General features: G+C 40.2%; 1 protein-coding gene across 3 annotated transcripts in view; it reads left to right on the forward strand.

The window, feature by feature from the left end:
• ATL2 (atlastin GTPase 2) overlaps positions 1–15,906 on the forward strand; it is a 29,786-nt gene that overhangs the window by 5,390 nt on the left and 8,490 nt on the right. For all 3 annotated transcript variants that reach the window (XM_053383536.1, XM_053383534.1, XM_053383535.1), the window contains exons 2-7: positions 8,874–9,133; positions 10,602–10,736; positions 12,111–12,215; positions 13,528–13,578; positions 14,965–15,021; positions 15,613–15,705. In XM_053383536.1, coding sequence (XP_053239511.1) covers positions 8,874–9,133; positions 10,602–10,736; positions 12,111–12,215; positions 13,528–13,578; positions 14,965–15,021; positions 15,613–15,705 — 701 coding nt within the window. The remainder of the gene's footprint in view (positions 1–8,873; positions 9,134–10,601; positions 10,737–12,110; positions 12,216–13,527; positions 13,579–14,964; positions 15,022–15,612; positions 15,706–15,906) is intronic.

The following is a 15,906-nucleotide window of genomic DNA, read 5'->3' on the forward strand; positions in this document are numbered from 1 at the left end:
CCCCTGCCCTATCCTGGCCAGGTTATCCAGAATAATGCCACAGGTAACATTAACAGCCATTGAGAGGTCCAGCAGAACCAGCAGTTACTGGTGTAGGTCATCTACCAGAGATTCAGGGAATAGGCTCTCTTCTTACCCAGTCACCAGTACAGGCAACAACTGTTTTGCACTGGGAGTGCATTCCTGTCCCCCATGCACTTTGCCGGAGCACGTGTAAGCTCACAGTGTCTCCTTTTCCTGTTGCGGGGATGCGAGCTTGCTTGGTCACACATTCTTTTAATGCATGCAAAACGGGAGTTGCCTCTACAGACAAATTCATGGTGTATCAGTGGCTGCTAACTGATGGCCAGGTTATACTAACACTGTTGGAGACAGTATGCCTCCAAATGCCAGTTGGTGGAAAGAGTGCCAGTTGGTGGAAAGAGTGGAGGGAGTGCTGTTTTACCTGGGCCCTGATTGTGGCCTTCCTGTAGGCTTTGGAATGGCCACTGTGAGAACAGGATGCTGGACTAGATGGACCTCTGGTCTGATGCAGCAGGGGTCTTCTTTTCCACCCATTCCTTAAAAAAAAAGTTTCCCATTAATTTTTATTTAATTATATGCAAGCAATGTGTAACAAAACACTATAAATTTTCTTTATGAACAATACATGTACAGTGGTACCTCGGGTTACATACGCTTCAGGTTACATGCGCTTCAGGTTACACACTCTGCTAACCCAGAAATAGTGCCTCAGGTTGAGAACTTTGCTTCAGGATAAGAACAGAAATCATGCAGCAGTGGCGCGGCAGCAGCAGGAGGCCCCATTAGCTAAAGTGGTGCTTCAGGTTAAGAACAGTTTCAGGTTAAGAACGGACCTCCGGAACAAATTAAGTTCTTAACCTGAGGTACCACTGTATAAGCAATTCTGTTTAAAATGCCCCGGCTGTCAATCACCATACATATATACATCAATATATCAATTAGTTACAGATTATTTCACAATTGTCTAATAGTTTTATTTATAAATAAAAATCAGTAAATGAAATGAGAATCTGATTAAGCCTAGAGATGTCACCTTGCCAACAAAGGTCCGTATAGTTAAAGCCATGGTTTTGCCAGTAGTGATGTATGGAAGTGAGAGCTGGACCATAAAGAAGGCTGATCGCCAAAGAATTGATGCTTTTGAATTATGGTGCTGGAGAAGACTCTTGAGAGTCCCATGGACTGCAAGAAGATCAAACGCATCCATTCTTAATGAAATCAGCCCTGAGTGCTCACTGGAAGGACAGATCGTGAAGCTGAGGCTCCAGTACTTTGGCCACCTCATGAGAAGAGAAGACTCCCTGGAGAAGACACTGATGCTGGGAAAGATGGAGGGCACAAGGAGAAGGGGGCGACAGAGGACGAGATGGTTGGATAGTTTTTTCGAGGTTACCAGCATGAGTTTGACCAAACTGCGGGAGGTAGTGGAGGACAGAGGTGCCTGGCGTGCTCTGGTCCATGGGGTCACGAAGAGTCGGACACGACTAAACGACTAAACAACAACAACAACAATGCTCTAGCAGAGCTCCTCTTATGTGTAGCAACCTATAGATAAGTCTGGACCTAGATCTACTGCTTGGTATACAGCAGGGAGTGCCTTATTTCTGCTTAGCTTGGTGTGTCTGCTGTACCTTTTTTCTGGGAATGATAGATGTAGCCCAGGCATCCCCAAACTCGGCCCTCCAGCTGTTTTGGGACTATCATTCCCATCATCCCTGACCACTGGTCCTGTTCGCTAGGGATGATGGGAGTTGCAGTCCCAAAACAGCTGGAGGGCCGAGTTTGGGGATGCCTGATGTAGCCATTGGGTGAAACTGGGTTGCATTAATATAAAATTACTGCGATGCAAGTTATGTGTGCCTGCCTTTGCCCAGAAGTTAATTATCCAAAATGCAGTGACAGGGCTCCTGACATTAAGGAGCTGTACATGTTGCCATTGTGCTTCCAGGCCTATTTCAAAGTACTGGTACCTGCATTTAAGCCTTTCTTGCATAGATCACCTGCTCCCTCCAGCATAATACATCACATGGGAGGATCGAGGTCCTAGGGCATTTGCTGAAGTGTCACTGCTGTCCTATAATTTCCTACCCAGCGTAGTCTGATAGAGTGTCAGCTTGGCAATCTTTTGAACTCCTCAGGTGAGCTTTTGGGGCTTTGGCTTACTGAGCTGCTGAAGTGTTTTTAAAAGGCTGACTAATGCTGTTGTGTCACATATGAAGGATGTTTATTGTGCTATTGTCAGAAACCTCTTATAAGCTAGTTTGGGTACCATTTTGAATTTGGTGTGCATTCCTGCCATTTAGGCATGTTTCTAGTGTATGATAGTAAACACGGGAAGACAACACATTGAAAAACAAGTTAGGGTCAGTTCACTAGGTCAGCAAACTAGAAATGCCATGCAAGTACAGCAGCTAGAGTAGTGATTGCTGCTAAATGGAAGTCACAAACTCTACCCTCAAGGGAGGAATGGATTTGTAAATTAAATGAATACTTAGCTTTGGCAAAATTAACAGCTATTGTAAGAAATCAGTCGAATCAAAAATTAAAAAAAGGAGTGGAAATGTTTTGATGAATATATGGGAAAATATTGCTCAAGAAATATGCTAATATGCCTAGATTAAAATGTAAGGTATCTGAGGGAAGGTAAATTAGTAAGGAAGGATAATAAGAATACATAGAAGATTTGAGAAGATTGTAGAATGCAAATATAAATGTAATCTCAGAATGTAGAGGAAATCGAGTGGGGGCGGAGGGAAGGACAAAAGAATATTATGTTTGATTGATGATTTAAATGATAAATGTGGGGATGGGGAGGATGTGGGGATGGCGTTGTGATGTAATATAGAAAAAAACCAATAGAAGAAGAAATGGCATGCATTCTATCCACTTGTGCTCACCACTGCTTCCAGTAAGCTTTCCAGAAAGAGGGAAAATGGCAAGAACTGGCATTTGTATTTGAAGCTTTAGGATACAGCACCATTTCCATAAAGATTTATACACATGCTGTGTTTGGGTAATGTAATTACACAGCAACATAATACTTGCAGTTGTCCAGTCATTGGGATATTTGAGAAATCTTGAGCCTAAACTTTGAATATTCCATACCAGAGGCTACAAATTGGAAGGAATACATTAAATTCTTTCCAGACTTTAAAAAAAGCTACTAAAAATGCCAAAATACTTAAATAGTCACAACTGTTTAAATACTACTGCCCAACATCAGCCAACCAACTTGTATGTTCAAGGGGTGCAGTAATCAGACCTGACCAGGTTCTGTTTGTTTGCTTGACCCAAATTGCAGGCTTACGCATTTTAGTGATAATAAATAAGCTTGATTGTACAATGTGTTCTTACTTAAAGATGTAAAGAGACTTCTGTTGGTCATACAACATACTGAGTTCCATATGCTGTGACCTGTAGTAGTAGATCAAGTCCATGCTCTTGTTTTTCAGCTGCTATGAAAAGCTGGTCAGTAACTGTCAATTGATCCTTGTTATATAAGCCAGACATTTTCTGAGGAAACATTAGCTAGGGCATTCTTGCTATAGTAACATATGAACTTTTGATCTTGGCTGTAATATCTAATCTAGGGATGACCAGCTGAGAGCCTGTAGGCATGATGTAGCCCCAAAGCAATTTATCTGGCCCCTGGTCGGGGTAACATTTCCCATTCTGTAACTTGGGTATTCTTGAGGTGGGAAATATATATACATGTACATGTATAACACTTAAAATATATATTTGCAACTCAATTTTTATACTGCCAAGGAGCATAATCCAGCACCCTTTGTTATGCAGAGTAGAAGAGTACAGGACCACACAGCTGGATTCAGTAGATGATTAGAATGAGATACAAGACTTGTCTGTTGTTGCATCCAGTAAGGCCAATTCATGACATTTTTTTTCACTTTTTAAAAACAAAAGCAGCTTTAAAATTGGTGTGTTGATTTCACAGGTTATGAGTCGCAGTGATGGACTTGATGCAGGCAAACAAATTTAAACTTAAGCCAGACAAGATAGAGATGGTATTGGTCAGTAGTTTAAGAGGGTAGCACTTGCTTTGAAAATGCAGGTTTAGAGTTTGGATGTGCCCCTGGTTTTATGCTTAACCATGGCTGCTTGTGCCAGATAGCTTTTGCCTAGCTCAAGCTCATGTTGCAACTATGCCTGTTCTTGGAAGCTGCAGATCTCACCAAGATAACATGTGGCTTAGTTCCATCAGGTAGGGACTAACATTTTTCTTTTTGAGATTATTTTTTAAAGTCAGTTACTAGACCAGATGAAGTTTTACTTTTTAAGTGATTGTTCTTTATCTACTTTCCTCATATGGCTCAAGCAAATATTCTTCAAATTAAATGAAACATCAGCTCCATACTTTTAACATTATAAAATAAAAATGATCCATGTTTAATGTAAACATTACATTTTCTATTATCTGCTGGCTATTTGCGTTCTTTCTCTGAGCACACACACTCTGCTTAAACACACATACTCCACAAGTACTACTTGGTGGTGCAAATTTTATCGTCTCAGCCTGTGGCTTCTTGTCTAGAGATCAAAGGGGACTTTTCAGTGGTGGCACCCTTGCTCGAAGGTCCCCCTTTGGAAATTGTGTTAGTACCCACATTACTGGCATTCAGATGAAAACCAGTGAAAACCTGGTTGTTCAAGGCTTTGGTTATTAGCACCACTGTTATTTAATATTGTTGATATTTTGTTTTTATTGCAATTTTTTCTGGCATATGTGTGTTAAACTAAAACTGTCATTTTACTGATTTTTAAATCTGTCCCTCCAAGAGATCCTAGGGTGTTGACTGGGATACAAATGGTCTAATAAATAAAATGGCCCCAATAATATGATTAGATTGCATTTATTAAATGTGTGTGTTGTTTAACACAGAAGGATGTCTCTAGGCAACTTTCCATATGGATAAAATGTATAATACCAAAAAATAACTTTAAAAATACAATAACCAACATTAATAAACAATTATACAACCACTGGCTAAAGAACAAACTCTGAAATATTAACTGTTTCCACTGTCACTGCAGATATATGAGCAGTTGAAATGGATCTAATCTATCCTGTCAAATGTTCTTTTTTACTGTTAAATACTATCAAAAGTGGAGGAAGAAGGGGATAATGCCTCCTAGCAAAAGTCATGAAATGGTGAAATATTTCTGTGTCTTCAACTGTTTCAGAGCCATTTCTGTGACAGTTTTGTCCAACCTGTCTAACTCTGACTGTTAGTCATAAAGACTCCTGGCTGCTCTGAGAAAGTGTGTAGCAATGGCATATTTAAATTGGCCAGAACATAGAGGCTTTTAGGTCAGGGTATCTTCTTACGTAAACAGCACTTCATCCCACTTGAATAGCTGAGACTGTGTTCCAATATCATTCTGATTTGCTGTTAAATTGTGCTACGTCCTGCCGAAGGTCTCGGGTTGCTTAAAATGTTTCAGGATTTGTTCAGTTCTGTCTAATCCGCTGACAGGTCCAGTAACAACTAGAACTAGCACTTTCTTCTGTTGGTCTAGTACAGTGTTGGGGAGTGACTCGTTAGTGTTTAAGTTGTGGACTAGCATTTAGAGAATGGCAGGAGGACATGACTGGTTAGCCAGTGGGGTTATTGTGGGATGCTGTCTTGGAAGAATAATATTGAGTCTTCGGTATCCTTGGGCTAAGAAATGATTTATTTTAAAGGTACTAGCAGTGCCATATTTCAACTATTCTGTAATGTAGATATTTTCTAGCATGCAACTGGATCCAGGTAGGGGAAAGGGATCCGGTGTTGCTCTCCTGTTGGACTGTGGCCAAAAAGTAGTAGGATAAAGATGAAGATACTTAAGGTGTGTTTGAAAGTGTGCCAGAAGTGGTCCATAATCCATGCAGCAGGGATGCTTAAATTTGGCAACCTGAAAATTAATACAGATCCAATAAGAGGGAGATCACTTATTTGTGCCGCTGAGAAAATTGGTGGGGAAGATGCTAAGTGCATATAGATAAGGCTTCTGATAATAGCATATCAGTGTGACCATTTAAAGAATTCTATTGGGATACCTCTGACATGTTTAAAAACACTTATTATAAGAGTAGCACTCCCTAAGCTATAGAAACTGTGGTCCTTTCTACTCACTACTTTGAATTTTTTTTGCTGTTTCATCTCCATTGCTAGGAACATTGTCTATTGAACTTACTAGCTGTTCTGTTCTGAGACCTGTCACCTGATACATAGGGGCTTCCTAATCAAAGCAGTTTCTAATCAGACTTGTGGAACAACTACTTAGTTTTCAGTTTGTAAGAAATCTGCAGGGAAGCAGAGTCCAAAAGATAGTATGAATAATGCTTGCACTACTGTGATAAAAGCTGCAATTTGGTGACTACTTGTATGTACCTAGTTAAAGTAAAAACCTGGGTAGATAAGACATGGTTTCCTATTTCAGATACATTTTTTGGTTACTTGAGGAGTTTTGTTGCTAAATTTGGATCTTTATTGAAGGATTTTTTTCATCTTATAGAGATCAATAATACAGCACTGGTTATAATTAGACCTTAAAGGTGGGAGGAAGGGGATGTTGATGGAAATTCTAAGTATTTTTCTGCAGCATGAATGAATAATTATCAGAAGCAGGTCACCTAAAAATGCCCATGGTAACATCAAACTGTTGGTGCCAGAGAATTGCTGTATTCAGTTGTAGTTGAGATCCATTAATAGCCATTGGCACAGAACTACAGGCTGTGGAATGTAGCGCATTCCTTGTCGGTTTGTCAGGAAGACAGCCAATAAAACACATCTTCCAAGGTAGTGTTCTAATTGTTTTTCTAAAAATGTTTCCATTTAAACAGTTAAAATTTTCTTGAAAAATTTGCATAGTAATAGCAGAATTAGGTTTCATACTGAAAATCTATTGTGCAAGAGATTACTAGACCCTCAATCCATTTCAGCTGACAGCAAAAAAAAGAGACCATGATTTGTATGTGGTGTGTTTTAAGTAACCCCCCCCAAACCCCCCCCCCATTTCTTCAAGTGGAGGAAACAGTATACAAGCTACATGACTAAACCCCTGGCTCATCTCAGGCAATCCAAAATCAGCTGTTGTGGAATTTGAAAAGTGAATTCTTCATGTTTAGTTCAGCAAACCCCCTTGAGTTCCTTAAATACAGAGTGATGTCCAATTAAGCCGCAATCTGTGTAGACATATTGAAATAAATGGACTTGAGCCCATTGATTTCAGTAGGTCTACTTGGAGTATGATTAAGATTGGATACCATTCACCACTAACATCTGCTAATGCAACATTCAGATAAGTGGTGACTTCCTCTGCTGAGAGCTGTCTTGTAGACAAATGGTGCTAACCAAATGTGGTGTTTTGCTTTGGCAAACAGGATTTACCCTTCCCCTCTTCCCTTAATGCCCACCCAAAATTTGCTCTAGAAGACATGGAAATCATATTGTGTCTGCTGGCATGACATTAGATCTTGCCCAAATACTCTTCTAATTTTAATATGTAATCTGAATTGCTTCCTTTGTGGGGTGAAGGTTTGAGTAAACATTTGGTATGTGCCCAAATGAATGGAATGGTGCCATATCCAACAATAGTTCATTGTGGTTCTATAGATTGATTTTAGACATTTTCTTAACAAATGCCGTTCTGTATTTCTCCTTCACAGAAAACTTTATGCATGCATTTCTCTGTTTAAATCTGAAGTGTTGGACTTTGTAGGTTATGCAAGTGTCAACATGTATCTTGCACACAAAGTCTTAATTCAGCAGAATTCAGGAATTAGGGAAGTCAGTCAGGTTAAAACTGTGCTACAGTGTTGCAGTACCAGAGCATGTGGACAACCATTTCTCACTAATATTTGGCATTCCATCATTTGAAAAATAAGACTTTAGAGCCGTCTTGCCCCAAAATGGCAACTAGACATTCCATTTTGGTGCCTGCAACCCTGGTTTAAGGAGCCATTTGGGGCCTAGTTTATATATCTGAATTTCTAACACTGACACTAATAGCCACTATGTTTAGAAGAGAACAAGAACCCAGAAAAAAATTAGGAATTTACACCGTTCAGAATAAAATAATTCCTTTTCTAAAACTGCACAGAGAGAACTTTAATACATTCACAGGCACAGTGGGATAAAACCAGCACACTACGATGAGTTTTGTCCTACTGTAAGTTGACGCAGGGCTAGAAGGAAGAGGCGTGCTTTCTGAATGTTCTATGGCGGGAAGGAGAAAGTTGGCCAGCAATGAGAGCAGGTTTGTGGTTCTGGCTTTGGAACAGAAGGTTCTGTTGCATTCTATTTAGTTCATTGGTTCTTCAACTGGTAAATTGGGTCTCAGTCTGACCCAAGATAGAGCACAACAGACCTACTACCATGCAAATATATGGTAAGAAATTTAAGAAGTGGATTCCCAAATGTGTGTTTAGGGTAAAAGTGGGTCCCAGATCTGAAAGGTTTGAAAGCTACTGATGTAATTCAGCTAGACGGAGAACTACTATATAGTTTTCTTTAATATTGATGACAAGACTATCAGGTGTTCTGTATTGTGGTTTGCTTAGTTTTGGGGCTTAACACAGAATTAAAATGCACGTGAGCTTACTTGGTAAACCGAATCTGTAAAGTTGCTTCCCAGGTTGAAAATATTTTCTAGACTTGCTGTGGTAAGCGGGAGGGAAAAGGTAATTTTGCTGAAGGGGCAGCTGTTCTGAGATAACTTACCAAGTTGTCGTTCCTAGTGATAAGAAACCTACATTCCATTTCACTTAATGTATAGATGAACAGAATTGTTCTAACAGAATTTGGAAACAGAACGTATCTAATGTTAAAAAAATTATTTCCTAGGGGAAAACTTTGTGGACGCAGAAGAGAACGCCCTTTTGGATACTGATGAGGAGGTGATTCCAGAGAAGCCACGCCCAATACAAATTGTTCTTGCTCATGAAGACGATCATAACTTTGAACTGGATGAGTCAGCGTTGGAGAGAATTTTGCTTCAGGAACACATAAGAGATCTCAATATAGTAGTTGTTTCTGTAGCTGGTGCATTCCGTAAAGGCAAATCTTTTCTCTTGGACTTTATGCTTAGGTATATGTACAACAAGGTGAGTAGCTTAAAGCACACCAGCTTGAAAAGTCAAACTAGTTTGAATGCAAGTCTGTTTTATTGAAAACATTTACGTCCTACTCTTTAACTGGAAATGTTAAGGTATTTGCTTCTTAGGGTTCATTGTAATGCATTCCTAAATAAAACTTTTTAAACCCCAGTTTGTTCTTAAACTCTTGTGGCTTTGACAGGGTGATCTGATATTGACTTTGGAAGTAAAAGGCATAATTATTTTGGAATAAGTGGTTTTTCAGAGAATATCATGCAGAATATGGCCTATGTCCAGCGATTACTTTGCAGTAGTGGAAAACAACCACACCTGCAGGATTATTAGCTAATTTTGTCTGATCCACTGTAGATCCCAGGGCCGCTGAAAACACTAAAATATGGAGGAGGGAGGAAAACTGGCAAAAATCAGTTGCCTTGCCTTCTGTGAGCTGAAATACTTTGCTATGCTAAGGGAGCATTGGGTACAAACATGGGTGACCAAGCAGTGCCTTTATCAGAAGGCGCTCAGGGAGGAGCTCAGTGATAGAGGGACACTACTTGCATCTCTTGATGTTCTAGTCTAGGCATCTCTGCAGCTGAGAGAGTCACGCAGCAGTTCTGGAAAGAACACTAGTACTAACCATGACCTCTTAGATTGCTATGAACTCAACAAAGACATGATGGGAGAGTTGCTTAGGAATACATGCTGCCTCCTGCAGATAGGTTAGACTTATTCAGTGTGGCCGCACTTGCACAGAGAGACACTTTGGAATTCCCTGCATCTTGTTTAAAAAGAGTGTGTGTGTGTGTGTGTGTGTGTGTGTGTGTGTGTGTATGCAAGCCTTTACTAATTGATAGAGCTGAAATGGATGGGTTTGTATAAAAAACAGCATGCAGATTCTTGCACAGTTAACATTATTCATGATAGTGACCCAAGCCATACTCGTGTGTAGGCCTATAGAAATCAATAGGTATTACTTAAATCCATTGATTTAACTGGGTTTATTTTGTGTATAACTAACATTGAATATTGCCTTATGCATTGTGAAGCTGGTTCCCTGGTTATATTAAAGCGTAGATATATTAAAGGGTAGGGCAGAATACTTTAACAAACTGCTCGGCAAGTGCTGACAAAAGCCAAAGAAATGGAACACCGTTACAAGATTTTATGGGAACTTAATATGAATATAAATGCAAATAAGATTATGGGGTATCTTAACTCAGCAGGATCTTTCTTTGCAGGTTCTATAAATGTAGAGAGCTTGTACTGTCCTTGAAGTAACATGGGGGGGAAACCAAGAATTGTGTTCTTTGAGAGCAGTCACTTTAACTTCTGACTGGTATTGAAAACTCCGCAAAACTGAAACATTCATTTTTTGATTGAAATAAGATTTCCCCCTTAGTTATTTTAAATGTTCTAATGTAAGATTACCTAGAACCTCTTAACGCACTGAATAAGTATGTGACTCCTGTTACAGGAATCATCTTCTTGGATAGGTGGAAGCCAAGAGCCTTTGACTGGGTTTACATGGAGAGGAGGGTGTGAGAGAGAAACAACTGGAATTCAGATCTGGAGTGAAGTGTTCGTAATTCCCAAGCCTGATGGGACAAAGGTATTACTTTAAATAGCTGGCAGATGTTTACTGTCTGAAGTATGTTGGATTACTGTGTGACTGTGGCAAACCTTAGTTCTCTCCTCAAGAGTTACCTTATTTTTCGCTCTATAGGACGCACCGGACCATAGGAGGGGGAGAACAGGGGAAATTTTTTTTTTCTTGTTCTCTCCCTCAAAAACAAGGTGCGTTCCAGAGCAGGTCGGGGAACAGCCCAAAGGCTGCCCACAGCCTTGCCGATGCCCCCGAGCTTGTGGGGCATGGCGGTGGGGGGAAGTGCTGCTTTCCTCCACCGCCAACCTCAAAGATCCCTGAAGCCTTTGGAGCACAGCTGCGCTCCAAAGGCTTGAGGCTTTGGGGACATCCTTTGTAGCCTCTGCAGGGCAGCGGGGTGGAGGCACCCCGTCGCCCTGCGGAGGCTTTGCGCAGCCATCCTGAAGCTAGAACAGCGAGACAGAGGGCTGCGCAGCGCCCCGTCTCGCTGTTTTGGCTTCGGGGACAGCCTTTCAAGCCTCTGCAGGGCGGTGGGGTGCCTTCCCCCCGCCGCCCTGCGGAGGCTTTCCGCAGCCATCCCGAAGCTAGAACAGCTTCGGGCTGCAGGCTGCTATCTGCAAGCCTTCTGAGCCTGGCGGGAGTTCCCGCCGTGCTCCGCAGGCTTGCGGGTAGCTTCCTGAAGCCTGGAGAGCGAGAGGGGTTGGTGCATACCGACCCCTCTCGCTCGCCAGGCTTCAGCGAAAGCCTGCATTTGCTCCATAGGATGCACACACATTTCCCCTTCATTTTTGGAGGGGAAAATGTGTGTCCTATAGAGCGAAAAATACGGTAAATAATTTTTGTAAATCACTTTGAGGGGTTGGTTTTTTGTTTCATTTGCAATCAAATGGCATATAAACATTATGAAATAAATAAATAATATTAGCTTAATATATTTTATATTTTTACCATGTTTTCTGCATATCTTATTTCCTGCCACTTTGAAAAAGAATGAATGTCAGTTGCATGAAGCTGATAAAGTAATCTTAAAGCTTACCTGTTTATGACTTGGACAGTGTGTGCAATAGCCCCCCCCCCCCCCCCGGAAAGTAGGGCCATATGTAGAGTCTAGTTAGGATCCTGGTTCAATCTAGTGCATAAACATGTTGTATAAAAAAACCAAAGTGCAACAGAGTGAAAGGTGGCTGGGTTACTTGGCCAGTCGTTAGGCTGCCAATAAAGCAGTCTGGCTGGTGGAATATATCTTATGACAGCCAAATTGAGGTAATTGAGATGGCTTAATAGAAAACAGCTGGGATAGCTTAAGCTTTTAGCATAGAGATGTAAGACCTGCCTGTTTACTAATTTTGCTTCTTCTTCTTAATGGCAACAATCCTCTAGGTTGCAGTATTGCTAATGGATACCCAAGGTGCCTTTGATAGCCAATCAACTATCAAAGACTGTGCAACTGTATTTGCTTTGAGCACCATGACAAGTTCGGTCCAGGTAAGGACCAGTGTTTAAAACTGAGATATGAAAGCTAGGAGCTAAATGGCACCTTAAGCCTAGGTTATGGGCGCCACAATGGAATGTCTAGGCATGCTTTTTTAATAAAAAGAACACAAAGCTGAAAATGAATGAACCACACCTAAAATATTATGTTCATTATTCACATGGTCTGTTAGTCCTTTCCCTGTCCACCCCCCTAATAATATTAAGAGAGTCTCTTCTCCAGTCTTCGGAGTAGCTGGAAATGGGGAGGTAGAAAAAGGTCCTCTTTTCCTTCCACTCTGCAGTTTTAATCTGAAATCTTAGGCGCAGTACTACACCCAGAGCTCAGAAACTGCTTGCGCTAATGAAATTCCCTATATGAAAATGCACCTAGAACAATGGGAGTTTCGAAGACTGCTAAGGATATATATTTTTCAAAGTGGTGAACCCTCAGTAAGGTTTTTAGAACAGTGTCACCAGTATTTTGGAAAACTGTTCCTATAAAACAAATTTTTTTTTTCCTTCCAGTAGCACCTTAAAGACCAACTAAGTTAGTTCTTGGTATGAGCTTTCGTGTGCATGCACACTTCTTCAGATACACTAGTGTATCTGAAGAAGTGTGCATGCACACGAAAGCTCATACCAAGAACTAACTTAGTTGGTCTTTAAGGTGCTACTGGAAGGGAAAAAATTTTTTGTTTTGACTATGGCAGACCAACACGGCTACCTTTCTGTAACTGTTCCTATAAAGGCAGACATTGACAATTTTGGTATTTCAATGCCTATTGAAAATAGTTTTAGTTTTGCCAAACGATTCTAGAGAATTAATTGATTCGGCATTGGTTCTGTTTTACAATTTTATGTTTTAAACAGAATCAGATATTTGCTGGACAAAGGAGCAGGAAAGTGCCTTAGTACTCACTAAAAGGAGAAGGAATGCTCACCATTGCTAAGCTGGGGCGTGTTTTGAAGAGCTCTGGCATCTGATGTATGCCCAACCACATAATACCTAGCAACAGGGCTTTGTCTGCTTAGTTAACCACCCAAATCCCATTGGTTTTGATTCCTTATTTCTGTGGCCGTCACAGGTTAGCATTTATTAACTTTTGACACGAGGCAACTTGAGAAATGCTAGTGTTTGCTTTGCTTTAAAAACTCCCTTTTTACTTCTGATATGAAGCATTATGACTAGGATTTAGGACAGTGTGACCCCATCCCTGATTGTTAGTTTGGGTAGCAACTCACTCAGTGCTGGTGTATTTTTTAATAGGAAAATGTATAAAATCTGTTGCAGAAATGTAAAAGAAACTAATAATGTGTTTTCTAGGTGTACAATTTATCACAGAACATTCAAGAAGATGATCTTCAGCATTTGCAGGTAAATATGTCCATAAGCAATGACGATCTCCCACTAAGGAACATGACTGTAGAACTTGGATTATAATTAGTGTTGAGTTGAGTGTTGAGTTGCGTGTTGAACTGTTCATAGGACAGGTCAGAATTCTTGGGGGGGAAATATTCATGTAAGCAGAATCTGGCAAACTTACTTCAGTAGCTGATCTCAAGGAGTGCTGTTTTGGAATGTAGCTGCTACTAGAAGTACGAAGAGTGAGGGGATGTTAAAAGACTTGATGTGCACATAGGACACAGCACAGAATGCTTGAGGTCATGGTCATTACATTGCGATGGGCTCCCCGCCCTTTACTTCTGAGATATTTGTCTTCATTTTTTAAAAGTATACTGATTGTAAAAAAAAAAAAATACTTTGATTCTATGCAGTTCTAAGCAGCTATGGAATTTTTGTCCAAATTGGCTCTGCTAAATTTGGGCTCCTGTTGGATAATACTATGATGATTCAGCTGAAGGATGCTAGGTTTGAAGAATGAAACTATTGGGTTGGTAGAGCTGCTTGGTGAAAGAGTAATGGAAGCATCAGGATCTTGCCACTAAAAGATGATCTTTCTGGTTTTGAGATAGTTTTGAAGTCAGCATGGGTCTAAAGTAACCTTGACATAGATAATATGGGGAGGTGGGCACTGCTGGTACATATCTCTAGAAGATAAAATTAAAGAACTGGTAAATATTCAGACTGGAGCACAATTTTTAGAGCTGCCTATGGTACAAGCTAGTCAATTTATTTTTCAGTTATCAGCTTTAAAGGGAGGTATACTGAACATTGTGACCCCAAATGGCTAGTGCAGCAGTTTTTCATTTTCTTTTTACAAAGCAGAAATATTGTATAGTACTATGTATTTATAGTAGTCATTTTATTGCCACAGTTGGCAAAAGTAGGTTGGCTCCTATTAAACAGGGGACTACTGTTGAGTCACAAGACAGTGGAAGTAGGCAAAAAGTTGTTTAGTGCTGCAGGCCGTATTAATGGATTGGAATACAGTCGTACTGTGTTTCTCAAACACCTTGCGACTCAAATGTTTTGGCTCCTGAACGCCGCAAATCCAGAAGTGAGTGTTCTGGTTTGCAAACGTTTTTTGGAAGCCGAATGTCCAACGTGGCTTCCACAGCTTTGGTTTTCAAATATTTTCAGAAGTCAAATGGACTTCTGCAACGGATTCCGTTCAAGAACCAAGGTATGACTGTATATGGGTTTCCTTTGTATTAAAAGCTTGGTCAGTGCAAACACCTAACAATGATGAATAATGACTTGAAATCCAGTATTGGGCTACTTTAATGTCTGTCTGAGCATGTGTTGCAGTACTGTTTGTTTCTGTACTTTCGATGCATGCTTAAAGGCTTTGTTTTATAGTTGTTTACAGAGTACGGAAGGCTAGCTATGGAAGAAATTTATCAAAAGCCATTTCAGGTAATAGCATGATTATATTGGTCATAGTTAATTAATTTTTGTATGTATGTTTAACATCTTAGGGCAGTTTCACACATTACAGTAGAATCCAGTAAGCATTAATCATAGCATATATCAACTTCAACAAAACAATTATGGTGGCTACATAGTTCCTAACCTTACACATTGATAGTACATGTAGATCAGGGCAGCCATATTTTCCCTAGGCTCCATCACGTGTTTCATGGTGATTGTGTGTAAGTTGCCTAAGCCATAATGGGTAAAGGTTCCTGTCAAAGTTCATATAGTGTTGGCTCAGTCTGCTATAAAGCTATTGGCCTTAACAGGCTTGTTGATGGTAGTCAAAAGATGTATTTTTGTGACCAAACCTTGTGCACATTAAGCAATGACGGTGCACATGGCAAAGCAGGGGTGTATAATTTTTATGGAAAAGCCAAGGTTAAACTATGGCTTCCATGGTGGCATTTTCAGGCTGCTTATGTTTTGGAGATTAAAATCTTACTTGTTCAGCTTCTGAGTATTTCTAGTTATGCATGTTCTTCTGTTGGCCAGGGCAACAGGTTAACGGTTACTTTTGTCTTTCTCATTTAGACACTAATGTTCTTAATTAGAGACTGGAGCTATCCTTATGAACATCCATATGGCTTAGTTGGAGGAAAACAATTTCTAGAAAAACGGTTACAGGTAAGCTATGACCTGCAGTAAATCGTTAGTAAGACCATGTTCCTAAACAAATGAGAATTTGGTTCATGAGAGCTGCACTACATAGAACCTAAAAGCAATTGTTTTCGATTAGGTCAGCTTTAATATTCTCTGTAATAAAATAATACAAAGATGTGGTGCCAGAAGTATGTATAAAATCTGTTAAGATTGTGTTGTGAAAAA

This window comes from Podarcis raffonei, chromosome 3, assembly GCF_027172205.1.
Source record: "Podarcis raffonei isolate rPodRaf1 chromosome 3, rPodRaf1.pri, whole genome shotgun sequence".
Taxonomy (NCBI): domain Eukaryota; kingdom Metazoa; phylum Chordata; class Lepidosauria; order Squamata; family Lacertidae; genus Podarcis; species Podarcis raffonei.